Here is a 26,426-nt window from a genome sequence, read left to right as displayed (position 1 = left end):
AGGTGTCCCTGCCCATGGCAGGGGGGTTGGAACTAGATGATCTTGAGGTCCTTTCCAACCCTAACCATTCTATGATTCTGTGATTCTAAATATGTGGCACCTTTTTAAGGATGTTAGATGCATGTAAGGGATTTTATGCAAGTTAGCTATTTTTGTGCTCAGTATTTTTTCAGTACCTTTTTGCTCAAGACCATAGCTCACAATGCTTAAAAGCAAAAGAGAATAGGCTGTCAGGAACAAAGGAGACTGGATATCTGACCTGTTTACAACAAAACGTATACAGAGATAGCAAAATGAGAAAGGTAACACAGAAAATATCAGGGAGAAAACAAATGAAAAGAAACAGTCTGTTAGAGTCTTTTTTAAATGTAGCCATTTGAAGATTGAGCATGAGCTAATAAGCAAATATTAATACAGTGGGAAATCAAGTGGGGATGTCAACAATATGCCACCGTATCAGAAGAGCCCAAAGAACTTCCCAACCAAACTTATTTCTCATTTTATACACAGCTGAAATGGGTGAAGTTGATGTGTTTGTCCATAATGAAGCAAATTATCTGTGGCCACAGATAAGTATTTAGAATGTGAGCAAGAAGTTTTGGTGTTCATGATCTGATTTCCCCACCAAACAGGACATAGATAAAGCTGCAGCAACAAAAACCACTATGTAATAACGTCATGCACATCATGCAGTACAAAAATTGAAAAACCTCAATTTAAGAAAAAAATATTCTGCATTGACTATTGCAACCGACAGGGACAGTAAGTGTGTCATTAAAGCAAACAGTTGCTATTGTATATGATGACCTGTTAAGGGTTACTTTCTTCGATTCTTCAACTTACTCTGATGCTCATATAAAAATGGAGGGAGTTTATAGGTTCTTTAAGATTTGTTCTAAAAATCCCTAGTTCTTTCACAGAATGAACCCCCTTAGTATAAAGCTTTATCATAGGAATGCAATTTCACATGCAAGAAAACCCAGAAGTTTTGTTTTAATGAGGAGAAAAAATTTGTTCCATTAGAAAACATGAGATCTCAAATAATCCATTTGAATTATGTTTTATCAAAGTAATTTGCTCCTGTTGATTACACTTCCATGCACAGAATTTCAGAAAGACATTCCAGCACTAATGTTTTCAATAGCTGCGTTCCAGTGCATGCTCAAGGATGCATTTTAACTCTTCAAAGAGCCCATTTTGTACTCTGGGTTGCTGCCTACTGAATTACCTAGAGATCTCCTCAACACCAAGTTGTTGAACTAATGTTTTCTAGTTATTCAGCACCTGACTTTAAAGCATCTATGGGATACTAAATTAGTCTGGGTTTATTCTAAACCAGTGTTTTAAGGAGACATGGCTAGTTCAATAATGGGGCCTACCATATCTAGGCAACTCCGATGATAAATAAAAATGGAAACTCAACAGGTCAGATATTTTGGAAATACTGCACTGTTTGGGAATTGACTACAATTTCTAATTTTAAAAAAAGTATCTCAACACTGCCTGTCAGAATTGGCCCTTGTAGCATATGTGGTATTTCATCTCTTTGAAATAAAAACTAGAATCTCCATAAAATTTAAAAGAAAAAGCAACAGATTTGAAAGAATAGGTTCTTTAAAAAAACCCCAGCCTTGCATGCCTCGCTCAGTGCTCAATCACTTCAGACAATATGAAAATCTGAGGTTCCAATTAGAAAATGATTACTCAAAAGTGAAACATGCGAGTCATCACCTAAACTGAAAATATCAAAGTTAAACAGTAAAACTAACGCATTCTTAATGTTCTTTCAGTGTTATAATGAAACACATTTGAAACATAAGTGATCTGATACAAATTATGCTTACTCTGATAATACCCAATTAGAAATTTTCTATGTTAGCAAAAGTCACCTTCACTAAATTATGTAACATAGTCTGTGCCAAATTCTGAATGGGCCTACAAGAGCTAACTTCACTGTGTTAATAGTCTCCAAATACAAGGGCATGCACGACTACATAGAACTTAGGCCAAATATATTCAAACTACATTCTTTAGTTACGATTCCTATCATGGCCAGTATGATGAGATACTTTACTTAAAAAGCAGTAATTAAAAGAAAAAAAACAAGTGTCTGGTCTAGCCTGGTAGGTGCTTGTTGTCTCAGAGTCACCTATACCTGAAGGAGTAAAGGCAGAAGGACAGGGACTGTGACCTGATAGTGGGACTCAACAAGAATGAAAATGTGGAGACAGGATTATGGCAGTCCTTCAGTGAAGCCTTGTGGATCAGAGAACTATCAGAAGATGGCTTTTACCCACCACTGCTTTGATGAACTCTGAAGACTGCTCTGTGTTACTTTAACTGAGGGCTCGGTCAGAAGAGCTGTCCTCACCCAAGATGACAGGTGGTGACAGTACGAAAGGAATTTGAACTGTGTATTTTTGAAGCATTCTGCTTTGATTACAGCTACTATCATTACGCTTCACATTGACACAAGGACTGGTACTTTTTGCTATTCTCAGCGTTTCTCACCTTCCTGAGCACCTAGAACTGCATTACTTATTGAGTGAGTCTTGGTGGAGCTGAGCTCCATCTAATGACTAGCACCTTTTTCTAAGAACTCCACACGTATTCAACAGACTCATGCCAAAAGAGACTATTTGTTAAAAAAAAATAAATCATTGCATCAGGCAGCAGTAAAGGGTTTGGAAACTACTGGTCTCCCTTTTGGCGGATATTTGTGTAGAGAGCCTTTAGCACTCATGCCAACTGGCTCTACCAGCTCCTGTATTCAGTATATTTCTACAGCTTCAAGATGTGCCAGTATACAGCATAAACTCTGCATTTGCATTCAGACCACAACAGAATTTAGACTTGTTTACCACAAGTTTAGCCCCTCGTTCCACAGAAACAAGCAGACACTGGGAGTCTTAACTCACTGACAGACATGCAGCAATATACTTTACCTTGGCTAAGGGAAAACGTTCAGATTCCATCCACCTGTCTTTCTGCAGAGTTAGGAGCACATCAGCTATGAATGAGTGAAGTACACCTCCCCTTACCTGTCTGTAGTGTATGGCAAGCTGTCTCCCATTCAGGTCAACTCTTACCCACACCCAAGAGCTGCCAACACCACTGGACTGCGCATGCAGTTGGTTTGTGGAAGGACTGGGGAAAAAAAAGAGCTGCTCTTCTGACCAGAAACTATAATTTTGTATCATTAATTAAACAAAACCAGTGAATACAGAACTCGGAAAGCAAGTTTTACTTCTTTTTAGGTTTGAGAGTGCTCTGCTTGTCCTGGCTGATCCTGTGGTAAGTCTGCCCATGTTCAATAGTAAAATATAAAGTAGTGACGTTCGCTGATTACTACAGCAGGTATTGTCCAGTCCTCATTTTAATGGTCTCTTCTTGATTTCAGTCACAGGCGTACCCCTGTTCGAGGGCATCAGAACCCAGCACTCACATCTTTAGGACTTCCTATCAGTACATCAGAACATCAAGGTGGAAATACATACAGATTCTTCACTGTGCCAAGTGTAGATGTGCAGGCTCTCAAAACAAACTTAGTAACGTAAATTCAGATAGAACACCCTCCTCTGAAGCCTTATAAAAATACCAGTGCAACATAGAGCCATTTTACAAAACAAATATCTTTATAGAAAGGTATTTTAGTGGTATATGCTGAGGTAAATAATAAAAACAGACCCAACAGAGGGCATAACCAGTGTTATGGAGAACTCCGGATGAAATTTGGCCAAAAGGCTATTTGTTTTATAAAAGCTAATATTTACCTACCAGTTATGATCCCTGGTAAGGTGCTTATTGCTATAATACTTCAAAATTATTCTTCAGTTTACAAATTGAAAAATATATGAAATTAGATCTGTATGAATGTTAGGTATTAGCTGTCACAAATTTTAAAAGGCATTGTACCAAGTTTTCTTAATTGTTTACTAACCAATTTGATTGTAGCAGGTAAATAAACTACAGCATACATTTTACCTGACACCATGCATCAAAATCACCATAAAAACTAAGTTTATCAAAGTCCAACTCCACAAGAAAAACATGAAAAAGTGCAAATTATGTACCCAGTATTTCTGTCACAGCTGTTTTTTCTTACTATGGCATGAAAAAGGTTTACAGCATATATTAAGAAAATTCTTACAAGTGTTCACCTCAATGCTTATATATATACAACATTTTGCTCAAAGTGCTCACTATATGAAAAAACTGATTGGATAAAAATATTAAACAGTGCTTTCTGAACGTTCAGGGAAAATTCATGTAATACATCAGTCCCGTTTGTCTTCCTCTTCACTCAGTGCAATGAGATGCAGAAGTTGCATCAACTTCATGAAAACTTTGCTTGCCACATTGCCAGAAAACCTCAGTTACAGTGGCATTCTTGGCGTCCCATTGGGAGTGGGTCTTTTGGTTTTGTGCATGTGGCTTTGATGTTTTCGAGATCTTACTACTTTCATTCTTACTTCAAATACTTCTTGTATGGCTTTTCGAAAACAATGGAAATTGTAGTCTATTAATCCTACAGAGAGAGAAATATTTTTCACATTAGTAAAAACATTTATACAAATCAGGTCATGAAAAAATTGCTTATGTTCTACATTTAGTGAAGTAACATACTGAAGGTCATAATCAGTGAATTTTACAGGCATTTTTTTCTGTGCTAAGCAAAAGCATGTTTGATAAATATACATGATCTAGTGAGCATTACAGTTCCACACTGATATTAAATATACTTATTAGCCTTAAGAAAAAACAGAAGTTCACTGGCAGATAATGAAGTTTAACTTCATAAAGACCTTTAAAGAAGTGCTCAGTATACAAGAAAAAATTAAATCTTTCATAGAATATGGTGTCATTCTGTAAATTTGCCTTCCAGGACAGCTATGATAAAATTAAGTAACATCTAGTAATCAGGATTTTCATTTTTGACAATGGATACTTGATAGAAATATTACCAAATAACAGCCAGCTATACTTCATCTTACATTGTAATTGAAAAATAACAGGCACGCTGTTAAGATTACACATATACATAACAAGCAGATAACATTACCATGTGAGTGGGCTTAATGTGATCCCACAGAAAAGCTGTGAAGTCATACTGGTAGTCACTCGGAAGACTTACTGGGTGTTACAGTTGTGTAATACTGCACTACGATTTTAAAATTTTGGTATTGACCCTATGACCTCATTCAAAGTTAACGTTAAAGCTTTCTTAATTCAAATTATTACTGCAGTTTTCACTTCAATTTCCCTACCAGGAGACGATACATATTTTAAGTGGATTAATTCTACCATGGTACACTTCTGTTTTTTCCAGGAATTATTTTCCCTCTCCCCAGAGTTCAGGAAAATATTATGTGGAATATCATCTGGCACCAAAAGCTAATCTGTATTATAATACACAAACTGTACTGGTAAAGAATACAGACTACAGCACATAGCATGTAGACACAACAACCTGGTACAGTTGTGGACAAACCCTAATGGGTGTTTATTCAACATGATGTCTTTTCTGAAACAGTGTTGTTAGTAGGTATGTTGAAGTAACACTCTTACAGCAGAAAAAGAAAGTGACTGCATCCTGCATTCATAGATAAAAAGGTAGTATGGGTATGAAAGAGAAATTCAACCAGTTGAAGTTTTATAAAATAAAAGCTAAATAGCCTGTCACACAGCCAACAGCCATGGTACGAGTACTGCATTCACACACCAGCGCTCACTGGTGAATTAATATCACAAGATGGGGACACAGCCCAGATGATCACTCACTCTTCCATTGCTCATTTCTGGTCCCAGGGCATGTCTCTAAGACCAGTAACTCAGAGCAAGCAGAATGATCACAAACTAAACTTTCAGTATTGACCTTGGTCAGAGAGATAATCAAGAAATTTTATGTACTTCAATGCAAAATATGAAAGCCACCTGGGTACCAAATATCAAAACCCTCTTTTCAGAGATGAGAAAAGCAAGAACATCTTTCTTTCTATCAAAGAGTTTGAATAATTTCCCCTTGGTTATGGCACACAAGCTGTCCCAAATGCGTCTGCTGGCACCCACAGGTACAAATCAACATTAGCCAAGAAAAACTGACATACTCTACTGTTGCAGATGGAAGCTTTACTGCACTGCATATAAACTTTCATATCAGAAAGTTGTCAAATACATTTGTGATTTCATCTTATCTTAATGCCAGCACAAATACTTCATGCCTTTCAAAATGTTATGTAAGCTATATCAAACTACACTTACCTTTAATATTTGGGATAAAGCTAGAGACTGTTATCAGCTAATGGCAACCATAGTTATTCATTAACTCACTAATATAAAAGTAAAGCAATACTACAAAAGGGAAAAATACCTTTTCTCTCAAAGCTTTCTTCTCTGACAAAACAAACAAGAGCAAGGAATTTTGTCACCTCTTTTAAATAAAGGACAGTTGTATTGTTCAGTTTTATGATTGCCATTGATTCCTTGTCATAAGGAGTTCCAGTGCCATCATCTTTAAGCCTAAAGGACAATATTCAAACAAACAAACAAGAAAAGATAAGCCACCAGATGAGCTAACAGAAATACTTCCACACTGGCTCCTTCACCAGATAATCTCAAATTTTATGAAATTTTCATTTTAACTTTTTGAGGAGACTCTTCTTCAAACTACACACAATGTCAACTAAGAAGACATAAAGGTTAAATAATTTACCCTATCACACACCGAATCTTAGATTTAGAGGCCAGAAATCAGATTGTTTGATTGCCAGGTGCCTAAACTGGAGCCTTATTTTACCCTCTGTTAGTTACCAGACATTTACTGCAAGGTTCTCTTATCGCTGTGCTATATTATGACTTTATCTAAAACCTGTGAACCATTAAGTCTGTACTGGTAATTCCAAATCCAGTAACCTTGCCTGAGCAGTGGCAGCTGACTGATAGTTTAAGCCATCATGAGACTTTCGTCATGAGATGCTGGCTTTTGCAATATCACATTGTGAAAAGAGATTTCTCCCTAACAGATGTGTCATGATGATAACTTTATTAGTTTTGTACCTTGTAATTTTACTCTCATTCCTGAATACACATACAGATCTTATCAAATGGGTTATCACCAGCCTCCCAGAACAACTAGTATCAGTAATACATTAATGTAGCAAGTTCCACAGGTGCTCCAGGAACAGAGGACAAGAAATAAATTGTAGTACCATGTTGTTAGACTATAGCTAAAAACATGGCAAGGAGATTTCTGGTGGTAAATGCTAAATAGTTACACAAAGACAGTGGCAAGGTGACATTTTGTTCTTGTGCAGTCACTAAAGTGACTCAAAGATCTGAACACAGTAGAATGTATAAACTTAAGAGAAAGGTATTTAACAATTTGCTGTTAAGTTCTAATGCTTACTGCACAGCTGCACTAGGATTCTTTTTTGTACTCTCCAAGAGGGCAAGAAATCCCTCAGTGGGTAAGAATGCAAGACTACCAAAGTCTAGCACATTTTAAGCATGCTGTAGTTTAGCTTCCAAGTCTAATGCATCTTAATGCACTAAATCTTAACGTGTCCCTGCCTTTCTCAGGAATAGCTCACATTACATTTGGCCAGGAGCCAAGCCAATTAAAACATAACTTGCAAGGAGATGTACATGCTACCCCAGGAGATCTCCAATTGCTAATGTATAAGAAAAGGAAAATGAAAATAAAAAAAATAATATATATATATAGAAAAGAAAAAAATTAATCAAACCACAAAGGTCATGCAGGGAAAAGAGGACAAACTGAAGGAAGAGTGAAGCAGCACTCTGAGGCCAGCAGAGGCCACTAGCTATTAAAGTAAACAAAATTAAATGTGGCCCCACTTTTTTTTTAATGGGAGGCATCCTTCTGTTGCCTTTGTCCCTGGGGAACAAAAAGATAATGTTTCCTTTTTTTTCAGTGGGTTACTTCCCACCCCTTCTTCCAAATATCACCATAAAAAGAGAATAGTGTTCACAAAAGAGGATGGGAAGGGGAACAGTGCTTGTTGCTGGCAAGGGATCTGTTCCTCTGAGACCTGCTGCTTCCTCCTTCTCTTCTATCCTGACAAATTACTCTGGCAAATTACACATTCTCATTATTGTTTATACCCACATCACTCTAATTTTGAGGCCATTCAAATTCTAGGTACAAAGTTTTATGAAAAACATTAGCGATTCACTTACCCATATATACAAGAAATGTCAATCACAACATCTATCATATCACAGCAGAGCTCATAAGTTTGCATATCCACTGGAGTACTGTCCGTTGCAATATAGATCTTACTGACTACATCAAATAAAAATGCTTTTTCAATCCCAGAATTCTATTTAAGAGAAGAAAAAAGAAAAAATAAAATAGAAGCCATGTTTTCAAATTAATACCAAGCTTATTGGTTCCCCTACTTGCCTGTTACACAAAAGCTATGCTGAAGAAATAAAAGTTAAACTGCAATCAAGCTCATTTTGAAAGAACTGTACATACAGCACTGTCATCTGTAGCAAACCTTGATGCTCATAGACCTTTCAACAGTTTCTGCCTCTGAGCAGACATAACACCAAGTTACACGCCTAAACTTCCCCTCTCTGGAAAACATCTGGAGAGATTACATTTATTTTCAGTGGAAAATGCAAGGGGGGGATGTAAATCTTCCAAGATCAAGCTTTGAGGGACTTTTGATTGTAGCAATGGACATAAAAAGAGAGCTGTCATTTAAATGTATTCTAGCTGGACATGTAAGCAGGTAGAAGAAAAAGAAGAGGCTGATGGACAAAGAAGACGGTAGCGTTTGAGAACTAATTTCTCAAGGAAATTGAGAAATTGTCTCATCAGGTCCTGTAGCTGGTTTACTGTCTGACTCCTTAAAACCTCTTTTAGAATCACAGGAGCAAGCCCAGTATTTTGATGGTGCTCTTTCAGTTTTCATGTAGCATTGGTGGTTAAGGCCATGTTTGTAATGCTAAAGCTTGCTAATGTGATGACAGCTATGTTCCTGTCATCCTGCCAAGCTGATTAAGACTCTCTCCATGCTGGAGATGTATCATATTCTCAGCTCTCAGAGGCTAGCCAGGAATGCTAGCTCATACTCTTTGCATAGATACTGTAAGATGCCATGGGCCTCTGCTTCCTGGAAAAAAAACAGAGGAAAAAATGTGTACTGCTTAACTGGGAACAGTAGACTTGCCTGCTGGTATCAAGGGATTGCACCTGGGCATCTGTCCCAGCATGAACACAAAGGGCAATTTCCCAGTATTGCTAAAGCACAAGCTATAAAATATGCTTCAGAATCCATCTACACAGGAAGAAAAGCAACTTTCTCCCATCAAACCGAATTTTCTCCATATATGGGCTTCCCTTTTTAATATGGTTTGGTCTGCTGTCACAGCTACCAAGAAACACACTGCAACCCCCTAACAAGTTTTAATGGCTTCACCTTCCTTTGCAGTTACAGAACTTTGCCTTTTTTCTTCTTTCTTTTCTAAGTCAATTATTTAACACACAGTTAAGAGACCAGAGTGACCCTCTCACTTTCCAAACTTCCTGAAATAGGTAAAAATATGTCAACACTAGGTATTTTATTGAACAATAGCCAGCAGTATTTGGGGCATTTTCTTCTTAAAGAAGCTGAATTTTTCCACCATTGCACATACAGCTAAGGCTGGAAACATCCATCAGTAACAACAGATTATAGAGGTGAATTTCTTGCATTTCATTATGGAAGACTCCTTGAGTGGCTCATTTCATCAAGTCATTAGTAAAAATAATACTCAAAATAATGTACACACTGTGGATATCTTAGGTACATGGGCTGAAGCACATGATGTACACTGAGAGTCTCAGAGAACTGGCTTTCTTCAGCCTGGAGAAGGCTCATTGTTATCTACAAATACCTAATATAAGGGTGCTCAGAAGATACAGCTAAATTCTTCTCAGAGCTACAGTGCTGAACGACAAGGAGGAAAAGCACAAGCTGGAATTCTGACTTGATACAAGAAAAAAACCCAAGAGCATTAGAGTGGTGAAGCACTGGGAGCACGCTGACCTGAGAGTTTGTAGTTTCCATCCTTGGAGATACACAAAGCTAAACTGAACCCAGGCATGAGCAACCTGTTCTAGCTTGCCTGACTCTGAGAAGGAACTGACCTCGAAAAGTCCCTGGCAGCCTACATGGCTCTGTGAGTCTGTGTTTTCTGAGCACTAAGAACAAAAATGCATGTATATTTATTTTGGTTATTCTGGCCATATGCAATAGTTTTTAAATAATAATTCTGACAGCACCACACATACTTCAAAAGATGCTGTCAAATAAGATTAAGCCAAGATTCACCTGTAAATATAAGTATATAGCCATAATTCATTGCCAAAATACATATTTGAAAATACAAATCCTTTTAGACAAAATAAGTTGGAACTCAAGCCCTGTACTGTCATTCGTGAGGACTCAATTATAAAATTGTGTATGATAGAGAGATCATGATCATTTCAGCTGTACAGGTAAGGTATAAATTATTATGATGCAAGTGACAATATAATAACATTTAAGAATGAGAAGTGATTTTTCTATCTCAGAACTCCAGCTGCTACAGCCTGCCTGTATTTGCAGTGACAGTTTAAAAAGTTTTCATCTTAAGATGCTATGCCTGCTGGAAAGGGCAGACCTTGGTGTGTTAAACTATGCCCATTTTCAATTGACACTAATACATCATGCTAGGACAGGCTGAGAAACTTACTTCTGTTGAACTTTGTATGGTGACAGAAACCTCTGTGAAAGGGTAGGATGGACTACCAGGAATAGTAACCACTAAATTGTACCAACATGACTTCAAAGATTTAATTTGCCAGAGTTAAAGTACAACTTTAACTGAAAAAGCAAAGGATTTGGCAGAATGCTTGTGAGGAAATTGCTCAAGGGAAAACAATACCAGTACAAACAGGTCATAAAAACCCAGGAAACAGTGGATAAAACATACTCTTCAAAGAGATATTACCTCATTAATGCTCAGTCAGGGAAAATGACAGTAAGAAATCAGCTGTTTCTGTTACTAGAGCAGGACTGTTCCTTATTAGAGAAACAAAGGCCAACAGCTGCCTTATGCAACTGAATGAAATGCTGCCATTGATCTCAATGAGAACAGGGTCAGACTAAGCACTAGTTACCTCTGACACAACCCTACAGCTTGGAAAGAAGATGGAACATGAACTAGAAGCTCTATCAAGCACTCTGAAGCGATGTAAGAATACACTACGGCTAATCTGAACCAAGACAGCCATTGTGAAAAATCTGCAGTGAATAGATGGGATTTTGGATAGGTAAAAACCATGATGTAGCTCAAATTCAAACCACATTTCTCAACTATTATGGGTGTGGTAAAGTAGGCAGTTTCTAGTCTTTAAATGAAATGGGTTCAGTAAAACTGGTAGCATTACTCCAATTCCTAGGTTAGGTAAATGGGCCCTTTTCCTTCTTGAAAGCCTGAAGAGTAAGCCAAAATTTGGCCCTAAAATGTCATTTTTAGAAGACTTTACAGAACATCACCAGTTACAGTTAGGAATGAAATCTGGACAGTTATTTTAACAGGTCTTACAGCAAACAGCAGACTTCATGAATGAATTTTAATTTTAAATTCTACATTTGAGTTTCCATATTATTAAATTTAAATAAACAAATCTGTACTTAATTTTATTGCAACCATGATAACTCATTCATTGTTTTTAATACATACTTTTTAACATTCCTCCAAGAAAAAAAAACCCAATAACCCCAAAATCAAAATCCACATTCCTGTTTCGCGCAATTTGATTGAGTGGTGACAGTAACTGACGAACAGACACCCTTCTATATGAAGTGGTAAGAGTGTTAGTCAAGTGAGATTTACATGGCGTTTGAATGCCAGATCAACTACTATTTTATGATTTACAAGTAGTTACATTAAAGAATGTAGAAGCAGTATTATCACACTGATGGTTCCTCAAATGTATAAGCGAACAAACTGTGGCACTACAAAGTTAGGCAAAAACCTGCAGTAAACTTCAGAGTGATCACAGTTCTATTTTTGCAGCCATCAGCTTTTTGTGTTGCAAGTCTCCATGGCATAAATCAATGCATATCCTCATGAACACTGCTGCAAAACCCAAACTAGAACACCAATACATGCACACCGACTTCCTGAGGTATAGCATGACCAATGTCAAGATTTGTTGTCACAAAGTTGCTAAGAGGCTCCCACTAGTTCTGGAGAGTGATGTTTACTCTTCCTGTGGTGGCAAATAGTCATTCTAAGTCTCTTGTCTATAGATAGAAGATACTTGTAAAAACAGACAAGAAGACATAGTGATGCAGCTACGCCTTGCTCAAGGTCATTAACAAACTGGACTTTACTCTCTTTGGAGATAAGAAGCAGCCCGAGACTTTCCCATACTGAATAGTGCAAACGGTGTACCTCTCTCACTTATTTGGACTTCCCATTCATTTGAAAGACTTGCTCTTCCTCACAATTTACACCTGCTATTCTAAATATTATTGGATCTGGATGTTCCAGAAACACAAACAACTGTCGTCAGTCATTCAGGAAGCAGGCTGTGTTTGATTCATCTTGTGGTTTGGTACAAATTCTTTGCCAATTCCAAACACTGAGGAGACCCCATACAGAGATCTGACTAGCAGTATGAGTGAATGGAGTGACTGGCACAAAGAGGACTCCCATTCAGACAGCTTTCTCTTTAAGACTGTGTAGCATATTCAATATCAAATTGCTGCAGAACTGCTGTCATCACTCTTTTCATTATTTTACTGTCCTGACTCTGAGTTTGAGACTCAATGATAACTGCTACAGCCATCTTGGTACAAACAGATTTTTGTAACAAACTACTCATTATGAAATAGCTAATTTGTTCCTCAATAGTAAAAGAGTAAGTTTTGGACAGACTTTCCTCTAATCCTAGCTCTCCCTTTCAGCAACACATCCAACTTTTTTCTCTCTCTGCTTTCACAGCCTACATTGAAAAACTGTGAAATCTAATTTTATCTTTCAGGCTGTTGAATAATACTAAGTAAGTTCATTACATCAAAATCACAAAAAGGCACAACAAAATACCATGGTTGGAAATTGGAGCTTGAGAAATTAATGCCAGATAAAAGGTGCAAAATTAGAATACTGTGAGAAAGCATACACTTTCAGAAGCTGCTATGATCTGACTTAAGGATGACCAAAACAGAGTTCCCCCTTTTCACAACCTACTGTGCTCCCCTTTGCTCATGACCACATGTTCCCAACTCTTATCTTGTGCCAAAACAAGAGCATGTCTGACTCCTCCATGACCTGCTTTTAATTGAACAGTGCATTAGTGTGTGTCACAGTGACTCCATGAGGGATATGGCGGCTGTCAGTACCAGTATGAAGGACAGGAAGGGATCACACATGCAGGAGCAGTGGAGCAAGCAATTTACCTCCACAGTGATAACAAGCCACTAGGTATACAAAGCTTCCTTAACTGGTCTTCAGAGTTACTACAGAAGCGGTGAAAAGAACTCTACCTCTAAAAATGTCAAGACAAGAGAAGAGGTAAACTTTGATACAAAGTAGAACTAATTCTAGGAATCACTACAGACAGCTCTACATAGCAGGTCAGACTAGATAATGTAGGTAATGCTCCGTTAGGAATTTATTTATCCAAATTTTAAGTACTACTTAAATGCATGCAGCACAGACCTTTGCAACATTCAGATTAATGTATGAGCCGAAAAGTGATGACTGCTAACCCACTTTATATGATTCAGGAAAAACTGTGAGTATCTCAGCAGCTCAGCAACACTGTTTAACAGGCAGAGAGGAGAGGCTAAGCTGCATGTGAGTGCATTTCAACTAAGTTCTGATAATTCCTCTGAGAGTTCACATTGTTCATTATCTCTGAGAAGGCAGTGAACAGAGTATCTGAACATGCATGTTGGACATAGCCGGATCTACAGACAAAGTATATAACAAGTACTTACTGAAATAAAGATGTTAAGCAGGTTTTCCAGTGTTGGGAGCTGTGGAATCAGTTTCTGTACCACTTTGCTAAACGCTTCAAATATAGAATGATCATATATGCTTGTCAGATAAAAGCTGGAAAAAAACGTCACCACATTTTCCTTTTAGCCACATACTGTGAACATGATGTACCTTTCATAATATGAGTGAAATGAAATATTGTCAAACAGCAAGTGCCTACACTTTTGCAATTACCCCTTGTGATCAAAAATCACGTTATGTTGGAAGCATAGAACTTCATCACTGTTTAAGAAAAAAACCAAACTAGACACTGCAAACTAGACCACCTTGATGTAGAACATCATGATGCAACTCCCACCTTGGTTTTCTTATGAAAATACTTTCCAAATTGCATGAGAGGAATATTATAAGTACGTATGGTTTAACCTGCTTCTTAAAAGTTGCGGACCCATTTATCAGTGCAACAATGCAGTCAAGTAGCTCAGAGCAGGAAAAAGCTAGCATGTTCACAGAGCAAGTCTCTGTTTTTAATATATTTGTACTTGGCTTTAAGTGCTAAGAAAGCCAGGCCAATTTGATGTCCTCTAGTTCCACTAACCCACTAATTTTTCATTCTTTGCTACAATACTCTGCTTTATCAGCAGACTTAAGGCAAAGATGCAGCACCTGTCTTCCCAAATGGCTCCAAGCAGGCTGCAGCAGTAAGGACTTGAGACTGGGAGGGGGCTGTGAGGCACAGAGGTTTCAGAGGCGACAAAAGTGATGTAGGTGACGTATACATTCTACTGGCTGGAGTTCTACTGCTTGCTGCCACTGTCCAAGCAACTTATTCCAAGACAGCAGCTGCAGCAAAAGGGGTAGGACTCTGGCATATTTGTCATCTGGTTTTAAGCACATCTCTCCATCTTTCTCTCCAAGACAGCTATCAGAAATAAGATACTTTGTTTGGTTCAGGTCAAATGCAGTGTCTCTGATTATCCTTTTCTTTCACATATCAAAAGCTTGCAGCCAGGTACTTTAAGAGAACAGAAAATGGTAACTTGTCAAATAAGCTGCTCTCTTTTGGGATTCTCTGCACAGCAGGCTTTCTCACCTGAGGTGAATCTTCTCCAATCCAGCATCTGCAAGGTCATCATTTGCCCTTTGGTGAATATCTCTTTGTGTTTCAATCTTGTGATCATCAGATAAACCATCCACTTTATGGATAAAGATTTCAAAATTGATATCTGGATTCACTTTATAGGCTCTGGTAACAGTAAGATGCAGCCGAGCTAATGCTTCCATATAATCATCCTAATGAAGAAAAAAGAAAAGCTACAACTGTAGGAAAGTTCTTAAAATATATATGTAAAATTTTACAATACTCAATTTTAGATAATGCTACAGTTCAACAACAGCTTAATTTGTTTATTTCTTGTAAGCAGAAGCCTGAGCCTACATCCAGCATGTGCACCAATCTCATGCTGTCAGAAATCAGATATATGAGCAAGAACCTGCAGATGTTAAAGCAAACTAGTTAACTTTTGAACATACTGTAGAGAGAGATTAAAAATACCCAAGCAGATCTCCGGGTTTTAGTGACTTTCTTTCAATGTGTGTTTGCGATATAGGTTATTTATTTGTTTGGAAAAAAATCTAGGTTTTCCAACCCATTTGCCTACTGCTGCAAGAAGAAAACAAAAAGGTAGCTTCAAGCCCCTTTTTTACCTGAGAATCAATAACAAATATCAGTGCTCCAGTGCCTCTGAAAATCATTTCATAATCAAACGTAGGGTCAAAGAAGTCAATTTGCCCAGGAAAATCCCATATCTGAAAGTTGACAAAGGAGCTGTTGGAAACATCCTCTCTGCAGATCTTGTTTGTGCTCTCCAAGAAGAGAGTCTCATTCGGCGACATTTTGTGAAAGACAACTTTCTGAATGGAAGACTTCCCACTTCTTCTCAATCCCATGAGGAGGATTCTTGGCTTAACTTCAGTACTGAAGGGATCATTGAAATCCAAAACTGAATAAAATCACATAAGAAGAAAAGTAATATACTATGGCAATATAATTAGCAACTGCCAGATAAAATGCATTTGACATTTATTTTCATGATATTTTGACTTGGATGTATGCAAATGTTACCGTTTTTAAGCTTATGGAGCAGTTCTAGGGACATTTTAATTTGAATGATTTGCCCCTTTAGCCTATAGTATCAAAAACCCTACTTCCCACTTGTAAGACAGAGACTGGAGAAGGCCTGTTTGCTCAGTTTGTATGTGAAAAATGTGTTATCACACACAGACATCCTAAAATACCCAATTTTACTCTAATTAACACTATCCCATATACATTCTTCTTTAAAAGAATATCATCTGTAACAAATACCCTTGTCAACTGACAGCTAAATCACGCTGCTGGAAAAAAGAAATGTTTGTGTTAGTTACATCTGTGTCATCTTCCTAACCCTCTATGAGAGCTTTCTTCCTCTTAAATACATAAATAAAGTAAATAAATACACAAATAAAACCCCACATCCCAGGAGTCATAGGAAGGGGACAACTTAACAGGCACACCTTTCCTCTCTGTTCAGATTTACAACACAGTACTGAGCTCACAAGGAGTTCTTTTCTAAGGTGGTTACGATTTCACCTGCTGTTGAGTAATTTGTGTTATGATCTGTAAAAGTTTGTTTTCTAATAAATAAGATTACAGCATCTCCTCTGTCTATTTGCAAAACAAAGCCCTGGGAACACACTGACATCATTGTGTTGCCTATCCCCAGTTTGAAACTGATACCACTAAACCAGAGCATAGTGCCGTCATAGTGCCAATGAAGTTATATTAGCATAAAGGTAGTTAAAAGACTGAACTATACTGTTGTATCTGTATAAGGACATGAATGTATCCATGCCTGTAAGCATACCAACTCCAGTTTCAGGTATCTCTAATAAAAACAGCTACAGCAGTCTAAATTGCTGCATTTAGTTGGCCTGTAATTTTGAAATGTCCTTTGGTGCTGAGCTGGAAACAGTACTGCACGTAGATGTAAGAAGCTTTCAGACACCTCTGTGATACCCTATGGGTGGTGTCAAAGACAAGGAATGCAAAAAACCCTGAGTTGTCAATGAGTTGACATCTGCAGAGTAAAGCTCACAGCACACAGTGGTCAGGTTTAAAATACTGATCAGACAAGAGGCTAAGCACACTAGCTGTCAGGCAGACCTCCCACCCACTGCAGTACAGACTTTTCAACATAATTACACTTTTTTCTCTTTTTCTTCTGGGATAAATGTTTAATTAGACAAAACGAACACACATTAGTTCATATGGATCCTTCCTGCACATGCCCTGCATATATTAAGTGATCAATTTTACACCAAAAGTAAGAAGAGCCAAACCAAGAAAACTCAACAACAATTCAAACCTGTTAATTTATTACATAGCCTTATGGGCTAAAAAACATGGAAAGCTTGAAGGAATCCTTTAGGAGCATGTTTTGCACCTAGGGGTGGTGATCACATCTGTCTTCTTGTGTTCCTCAAGCCTCACTTGCCACTTTTAGAAACACAAGAGCAGCACACACCTGACAGGAGGACAGCCAACTGTGTTACAGTCTGCATGTCCTGAGCTTCAGTTAGAGAATTAGGGCTTCTCAAATGAAGGCCTTGCAGTGTTAGCAAAAAACATCCCTTGGCACCATCTACTGGCTCCTGAGTGGTTATGCCACTCAGTGTGGGCCCATGTCACCAGAGTGACTGACAGGAGTTAAAAACTCACTATCGGTGGGATCCTATCCATGTTAAATACATTTGAAAGGCCTTGACAGGTATTAGCACTTACTGTGCTCTTGTCAATTACCACACAGGAAACACTGCCAGGCTGGAACAGTGTGCAGATGAAACTCCTTCAAGTAGAACAGCAATAGGTTTTCTACTGTTCATAAGAATCTCATTGTCCTTACACAGCCTTGGCCAGCTTTTGCTGATCCACAGACAACAAATTTAGGAAGTAATAAACTGCTGCTCAATTCTTCCTGTCAACCTCAACAGTGATAGTACCCTCCTGTGGCTGCAAGAAAATGTGTCTACAATACTTCACACCCATAGAGGAATAGTAAACATCTGCCCTAGGCTGACATATTTTATGTTTGGTGGGTACAATCTTGTCAATAAAGCAAACCAAAGGTAAAGGACTTAACAGTGTTTCCTCCACCCTACTCTTTTATTCAATGCACAATTTTTCCACAGCTGCCAAATGCAGAGTCAATTTCATTAATGTACATCTACCCATGCATCATGCAATTTGCATTTTGGCCATCAGAAGGGAAAATAATTTATTCAAAGCTTTATAATAACTTTATAAAGGCATGTGAAGACCAGTCTTCTGGTCGAACCTTTACTGCATGTTCCAAAGAGCTGAAAAACCTCCCATTTGCTCTGTACGCAACAGATCTTGCGAAGTCTAATTTGCTGGAGGTTTGCACTTTTTGTCTCCCTCCTCTCCCCACCACAATAACACCAACTTCCCCCTGTATGTCTTACAACATATCCTACAAATAACAGACATGACATGCTGTGGCTGATCTGGAGCTCAACACATAGTGGTTGGTCAGAATGTACATACACGTCCACCAGTTTGCCAGCTGCTGCCACAGAGAATCTGCTCGCCTGTCCCTCTGTGAACACTTCCATTTGGGTTTCTCTTCTGAATGCCAGTTTTCATAAAATTTGAGGGAACTTAATCATCTTTGAGACATCTTTCATTCAAATGTTGGTAGATATCAGTTTCCAAAGCTCTGACCAGTAATGAGATTACTTCAAAACAGGCTGCCTACATAACTTTTTTTTCTTTAAAAAATAGGCTAAAACCACACATGTATCTAAAAATACATTTTAAATAACTTGGGCTTTTAACATTGTTGTTGTGTTAAATTATTCCAGGTTGTTAGATCTTTATGGACTGTAGTATTTACTAGAAGGAAAATGCTTTATATTAAAGCAATACTAAAAAAACCCCAAGAGTTGCAAGCGCAAACAGAGTTACTGATGAGAATGAATACCAGCTCTTTGGCTAGTAAGACTGTTATTTAGCTTCTGAAATCCTGCCAGTTCAAAGACAGGGAAATGTAAATGAGTATCATCCAAACCTGACTAGATAGCAAGGCTGCTATAGCAGTTTCCTCTGAGAGAGAGTTAAGAGATTACCTTATATGTAAAGGACTTGGACGATGCACTGCCTGCCCACATTCCTTTGCAGAGTACATGACAACCCCTCCTTTAATTTGCCACAGAAATGCCAGTAGATGTATCACTGCAACTTCCCAGACTAGGTTACTAAGTGAGATCATAATATGCTTAAGAGAAACTCTCCTCTATTCTCTACACGGGAAAAATAATTTTCCCTGTTGTGTGATTAAACATATTTCCTGCTTCATTCAGTTTTGCAAAGAATAAATGTTATAAAATGCCAGGTTCTAAGGTATATCAACAGCCCTTCCTATTTCAAATTTTCTCAGCAGCCTTACCTGAAACTGCTGAAGAACTGCAGAATTCTAAAGAACAGAAGTCATGCTGGTTAGAGGCTGCATCCTGGACTCTTCATTAGGGACCGTAGTGGTAGGACAAGGGGTAACCGGTTCAAACTTAAGCAGGGAAGTTTAGGTTAGATACAAGGAAGAAGTTCTTTACTGTAAGGGTGATGAGGCACTGGAATGGGTTGCCCAGGGAAGGTGTGAACGCTCCATCCCTGGCAGGGTTCAAGGCCAGCTTGGACGGAGTCTTGGGTGAAATGGTTTACTGTGACATGTCCCTGCCCATGGCAGAGGGGGTTGGAACTTGATGATCTTAAGCTCCTTTCCAACCCTAACTATTCTATGATTCTATGAAGTATTCACAAATTAAGCTTAGCAAACCCAAAAGCACTTTCCCCACAGAGAAGCACCTGATTCCTTACAAAATTTCTGTAATTGCAGCAGTGTCCTTGCTCAGGGAGTGCCATTTGCGTGCCTTGCAACATGCAGAAGAACCCAGCTCTGAGGAGTTAACTGAAAACTGCACGTAGCAGTCCTAACCTGTCTCACCAGGAAGCACAGTACACAGTGAATATTTCAGTATCTCCTTCACACTGTTAGAGATATTAATTGATAACTAAAATAATTTTTGATGTCCATCCTGAATTCCACATTAATTGCAATTAATTGTCAAAGCAGGTGATTTATCAGTGCTTCACAGGCATGTGTGACAGGGATGCCACAGTGGAAGGTGTACTTGTAGATATCACCAGTTTTCAAACATCCAAATAAAGCATTGCAGTTCATCTGCTCAAGTGACTTCAAGACAAAAGAAATTATTTTGCTCATGTTACCATCTGTAAAGTAACAAGCCTAAGTCTAGTTTTAAACTAATACAGCTAATAATGTTGTGCTCTTTAAGGGTTTTTTCCTCCACTATTACAATTATGTTGATTTATATTTCAACCTTTTTGTGTAAAGGAGAATTGGCAGTTCCAAACTTTCCAGTCATGTATCTTTGAGCCCATTGATCGCATAGCATTTCCAGTACTACTGTGACTGTGATAACTGCAGCACTTTGGAGTGCTGACAAGACACATACAGTGAACATCTTCAATGATAATTGATGGCCTGAGCCAAAACTGTTAACAGAAAAAGCTTATATACAATCACGAAAGCTGTTCAGCTACTATGGGTTCATAAACATTGCAGAAATATCTGGTGGAAGGAAATTCTTGTGGCGAAAGAAGACTCAGAACCAGAAGACCTGGTTCCACTCTGCCACAAGTGCAGCACTCCGCAATGATATGTCTTAAAGCTACTTCCTCAAACACTCCGCAGAGGGTTTCCCCTCCTCTGAATACTTTTTAATTGCTTATATCAAAACATTACTAGGCTTTACGTGAACTTAAGTGCTCTAAGGTCTGAATATGATCCTACGTGTAAAGAAAGATAAATTAAGAAAAGTACAAGAGCCATGGGAGACAGGCTGGAGACAAGAGACCAGCAGAGGATGAGAGACAACCAGCATGAAGTTTTGAAATCTTCTTCATGCCTACAAGCACAAATTATGCTTTTACTTTTTAAGCCGGGCTTTTCCCTTCACTTTCAACAGCTATGGATTGAAGATGTTCTCATGTTGCCCTTTCCACTGTTTCTTTGTAGAAAAGTAGAGGCTGTGGCACTGCATTTTGGGCTACTTACTGTACAGAATGAGGAAGAGAGAGGACAAAAACTAGGAAAAGGAAAACACCTTGCTCTGCAGCCCAGTGTTAAATACACAAAACAGAGACCTAAATCTTAACACCCTCTATTAGAGATGCTCTATGGTTCTTTCTGCAGGAATTCAAAATGAAAGCCAGGGGATCTGGATTCTTAAAATGGGCCTTTGTTTTAATCCTGTATTAGAAAAAGGTCCCTGCATGGACTGTCTTCTCCTGCTATTCAGGGTGTAAATGTTTCTGTTATGTATGATAGTCTGGTGTTACTGTGAAGAAGCAACTGAAATTTTTAGCTTAGTCTAACAAAGTTCTTATTGAAAAATATCCAAATCAATTCCTCTGAGGACAGAGGACAGATTACTTCTCTACAGAAAATGCTAAGTTAGTTTAGCACAAAAGAAATATGCTAAAAATACATTCTCTTTGCATGGGAATAAAGGCAATTCTTTAGCAGCTTCAAGTAACGCTTTAATTAGTCTCAGCTACAGCTCTTACACCCTAGCATTCCCACAGTCTTTAACCATGAAGGCTCATACTCAAAGCACTGACACCCCCCCAAACTGCATTAGTCAGGGTGATAATTCTTATGGCAGCTTGTAGGACCAGGCCATTAAGGAGAAGGGTTCTGCATGCTAATAAACAAAGTTGCCTTAAAACATGTGGCCTTTTATTATGCTTTTATAGAAAAGCAATTCTTTTTCACTCTGAGATACTGAAAGTTCTCCAAGCTCCCTTGTGAAATATGTCTCAGAAGAATGAATTCAGGCTCTGAATGAAAGCAACAGGCTCTGAGCTGGCATTGCCTATTTTTACTGAATGAGACTGCGTTCCTTGGTGAGCCTGTCCTTCCTAGCATCACCATCCATGCTGACACAGATATGCAGTGACTAACGTGGGTCCTCGTATGCACAGACACACAGCAGACGTTCAGTGGAACCTGCCACTGTGGGGACTGACATTCACAGCTGCAGAGCAGCCCTGGACACGGAGCTGCGTGTTGCCACTGCCCTTTATAGCCTGACACCCAACCCCACCACTTCCCTGGCATATTCAAGTCACTTCATCAGGCTGTGGCCCCTAAGAGCTAGTAACTCTCACCCCAGACACGGAAAACACTGAAAGGAGACTACCCGCACACACACCGTCTGCACTCCTTTCGCTTCCTCCTCCCTCTTTCCCAGCCCTTCCTGCTACCTATCAGCCCTCACCCTGCTCCTGCCTCAGAGCTCCCTGCTCTCCCTGGCCCCACGGTCGCCCCCAGCGAGCACCCTGTCCCCGTCCTCGTCCGGTCCCCCCCCCATGGTCACCACGCGGCATCCCCGCTCACCCCCGGCCCCCCGCGGCCCGCCCTTCCTCCGGACGCCACGTCTCCCCCCACAGCGCTCTCCCTGGCTCACCCTCGCTGTACCCCCGATTCCACGGGGAGCCTTGCCTCCTCCCTGACCCACATCCGCAGGCAGGCAGGCAGGCAGGCCCGGCCCCGGGAGCCAAACCTCCCCGTCCCCGTCAGCTGCCCCGCTTCACCCGCATCTCCGTGCACACGGGGCCTGCCCTGCCCCACACTTCGCCTCCCCCCGCACCCGCACTCGCTGCCGGCCGCTGCCCCATAGCCCCCTCTGCGGCCGGGGGCAGCCCCACGGCGGCCGCGGCGCCGCTCCCCGCCGCCCCCGGTGCCGGTGGGGTCGTCGCGGGTGGCACTCACACGCCTCATCGCCGCCGCTCTCCGCGTCGCCGTCCGAGAAAGACTCGGCCCCATCGGCGTAGCCCGCCAAGCCCACGATCTCCTCCTCCTCTTCCTCCTCCTCGTCCCCCTCTTCCTCCTCCTGCAGCTTCCTCGGCACCTGGCTCATGCCGGCCGCGCTCCCGGCGGGGCTCCGAGGGCCCCTGTGCCTCCGGGCAGGCTCGGGGAGCGGGGGGCCCAGGTACCGCGCTGCCGCCGCTCCCCTCCCCTCGGCGGAGCGCGCGGCGCAGCCCGGCGGCGGGGCGGCAACGGAGAGCAGCGGCGTGACCCGCGTCACCTGACGCGGCCGGTCACGGGCCGGCGGGGCCTCCGCGCTCGCCCGAGCCCGGCGGTTAGGCCCAGCGCCGCCGCTGGCCGGCACAGCCCCGGTGCTGCGGGGCTTACAGGCGGGCTTCGGGGCCTGCCGGGTGCCGCCGCTTCCCAGCGCAGGCCTAGAGGCACCCGTGGGAGCAGCGCACACATAGAACGTTGGCCCTAGCGTGCGGGGGGGCGGGAGGGTGAGGGGAGCGTTGGTCTGCAGCACCGACGCTGCTGCTGGTGGGTTTATTACAGGCAGCCTGCCCTCGGGGGCTCCAGGTCAGTCAAGCCGTGTGCCTCACCCCGCACGGAGCCCCTAAGCGGCTGTGGGGCACGCCGGCATCACCCCACACGTCCTTCTGCCTTCAGTATGTGGGAGATAGTGGGACTCTGGTCAGCTCAGCCCGCAGAGCCCGCTTGGCGCTGGCTGTGGTGTGCCCCCTGCTCCTTCCATGCTGACCGGGCGGGCGTATGGCTAGGCTCAAAATGCCAGGGCAGGCGCTACTGGTAGGTGCTAACATACCTATAATGTGGGTGGGAGATTATTTCAGAAATAATAATCTGGATGAATGGGGACTAAAACCCGTGGGGGTAACCCTCTGAAGAGGATGGCATTTTGAAGACCCTAACAAACAGGTGCACTGGACTGCCTGCCATTGCTTCCTCCAGACCTGCACCATACAGACAGACCTTCGGCCCCTCAGCCCAGCCCCTTCTCAGGAATTTCCAGTGCTGCTGCTGCTGTCTTGCACCAGTCTAAGCACTAGAGCATGTGCGTTAGTCGCTGGCTGTCATTCCGTGCTGTCCACTGTGGTGACTGGCAGATGAGTTCCCGATTCTTCGGCAACAAATTTTCTTGTTTCTGTTTCTCTCATACTGCTTCTTCCTGTCGTGTCCTGTGCCTCCTCCCTGCATTCAGTGTAATGGTTGGACTTACGTTTGGAGTCTCCATGTATTTCCTGCGGGCTATTATCTTCCCACCTCTACACTGTGGCAGCCTTCTTCTTACCAGGCTTTCCAAGCTGCACTGAAACACTTGAGGTAATGGAGGCATGCTTTTGTTCAGGAGAGGAAGATGGAGTAATCCCCCTACCATTCCACATAGTGACTGATACATGAATTGATCAAAACGCTTTTCTTAATTCTCAACAGCTTGGAAGTTTTGCTTTAACACATTAGCAAAAGATTATGGGAAACATTTCAAAGTTAAATCCCTTGCAAGGAATTAGGACTTGAGTTTGGAGCAGGATTTTTTACCATTGTGTTTTCAGCACTGTGTCTTGGGGCAGCCCTGGGGAGGGCATTCATCTGTGGAAAACTCCTGATGGGAAGAGGAGGAGTTTCCAGGTCTGTAATGAAGGACTATCCATCTCACTCACCAGCTGACCACATCTGTGCAGAAAGGGCTTAAGGTTCAAGGCCAGCTATGGGGAGCGTGTCTTGCCTAGAAATGACTGTCTGTATTAGTTTTCTTTTATGCGGAGAGGTATGAAACATCACCAGTGAGAGACAGAGACAGAATAATTTGGAGATATTTAAATACTAAGTCAGGGTGTAGAAGCTCAGGAATGAAAGGACTGGTTACAGTGCAGCTCTTGCCACAATAGTGGCGTCAATGACCTCCTGCTTGACCGCAGCTTTGGCTTCAAAGCCACGCAAACGCTAGGCCCATTGCCAGACAGGTTTTTAGAGTAGGGCTGAAGCGCTTCTGCCAAGCCCTTGGCAATATAATCTGTCACTGATTCTATCTACATAAGCTTCAGGACTTGTTCCTCCTTTGTCAGTTTGCCACCAAGTTGTTCTCTGTTCCCTCTGCAACTGGCCATTTTCTTCTTTCTTTTGCATCAGGTCATGTAACTTTGAAGCCAGTTGCATGGTACCCAGCCTTCCGTCACAGGACTTGTAGTAAGGGCAGGAAGACAAGGTGGTGAGTCTTTGCATATGCAACAAGTACAGTACTAGATGTGGCTGGACTTTGTGGGAAGCTGTGGTGCATAGATGTGATATACTTTCTGTTTCAAGCATCTAGGGAATCCCCTCATGAATTTCCTTCCCAATGGTAAAAAAAATAAATCCAGAAGAATACAAAATCAGCTGTCTGGATTTAAAAAGGGAATTGTCCCACTGACATCCAGACAATCACAGGAGCCCATCTGCATCTTGGTTTGTAGGATCATGACAGCGCCTCATCCTGCTTCTGTTAAAAGGGGAAAACTCACATTAAATACATTGGTGGCAGATCACTGCCAAGAAAAGTGTTTTTCTGTGATGTGTTAACATCTTGTTTCTCAGTCATAATGATCAAATATAGCCAAAGCAGTCCTGCAAAAATTTACATATCTGGAACTTATTTAACATACAGCTGAACTGTCACACAAATACTTTGACTGCATCGGAATTTTACACCGTTATCAAGTAGAATAAAATTCCCACGAAGCGGACCTATCCTGAATGTGGAAATGAGAGAAGAAAATGATCATCTGTGGGGAACAAAACTGTATTTTTATGTATTTTAGCAGTTACATTCCAATTTCAGTAATGACACCAAACTTCAGACGAGTGCTGTACTTCTAATACAGCAGCAAAGCTTTGCGGAGATCAGAGAGGCATCGGAACACAAAATTCAGTCAGTAAATCTCTCCTGCAGAGCACCAACGGTTTTGATGTGAATCTACGGCGTGACTATCACCACAGAATGAATACCATAGTAATGGCTTAGTGAAAAAAAGTAGAATCATCTGCAAAAAAGACACCATTAAAAAGAATATATTTGTCATGTAACTAGGTGGTGTATGTGATACTTCAGTGTTTTGTCCATGTAGGCCATCATCCTGAGAATGCCCCTGAGCCAGAGGGGGACCTTTGGAAGCAACTCGCACTGGATCAAAGACTGTTCTAACATTAACTTCAACCAGTACTTTAATACAGGCATTTTTATCATTTCACTCACGCTGCTCGTACAAGCTGGTCTCTCCTGTACTGGTGTCTACAGGCGGTCCACCTAATTTGCCTCCCTACCAAACTAATTGGTGCTGGTGTGTGAATTACCGACACACACATAATTGCCCCCACATGCACATGGCTTCAGTGAGCCTAAGGGGTGGGTGAGTGTGGTGGTCAGCAGGCACAGCCAGCTTCCGTGTCAGCCCTCTCTGACCTTCAGCCTCC

At 40.9% G+C, this 26,426-nt stretch overlaps 1 protein-coding gene across 1 annotated transcript; it reads right to left on the bottom strand.

Annotated features, from left to right (window-relative positions):
- Window positions 1-3,221: 3,221 nt before the first annotated feature.
- On the bottom strand, window positions 3,222-23,233 carry RRAGD (Ras related GTP binding D). The gene is made up of 7 exons (XM_065681247.1): window positions 22,923-23,233; window positions 15,715-16,010; window positions 15,101-15,300; window positions 14,007-14,121; window positions 8,200-8,342; window positions 6,371-6,519; window positions 3,222-4,528 (listed from the first exon to the last, which is right to left on the bottom strand). Exons 1-7 carry the CDS (start codon window positions 23,068-23,070, stop codon window positions 4,377-4,379), a joined length of 1,203 nt encoding a protein of 400 aa, XP_065537319.1. The 5' UTR covers window positions 23,071-23,233; the 3' UTR covers window positions 3,222-4,376.
- Window positions 23,234-26,426: the final 3,193 nt, after the last annotated feature.

Source organism: Lathamus discolor, chromosome 5, assembly GCF_037157495.1.
Source record: "Lathamus discolor isolate bLatDis1 chromosome 5, bLatDis1.hap1, whole genome shotgun sequence".
Classification (NCBI taxonomy): Eukaryota; Metazoa; Chordata; class Aves; order Psittaciformes; family Psittacidae; genus Lathamus; species Lathamus discolor.
This window is presented reverse-complemented; position numbering and strand designations above follow the sequence as displayed.

Coding starts and splice junctions, on each gene's coding strand:
- RRAGD (XM_065681247.1), bottom strand. CDS start 23,070: ATGAGCCAGGTGCCGAGGAAGCTGCAGGAGGAGGAAGAGGGGGACGAG. Junction 15,301..15,714: donor TATTTGTTATTGATTCTCAG/GTAAAAAAGGGG, acceptor TTTCTTCATTAG/GATGATTATATGGAAGCATT. Junction 4,529..6,370: donor AGAAAGCTTTGAGAGAAAAG/GTATTTTTCCCT, acceptor CTCTCTCTGTAG/GATTAATAGACTACAATTTC.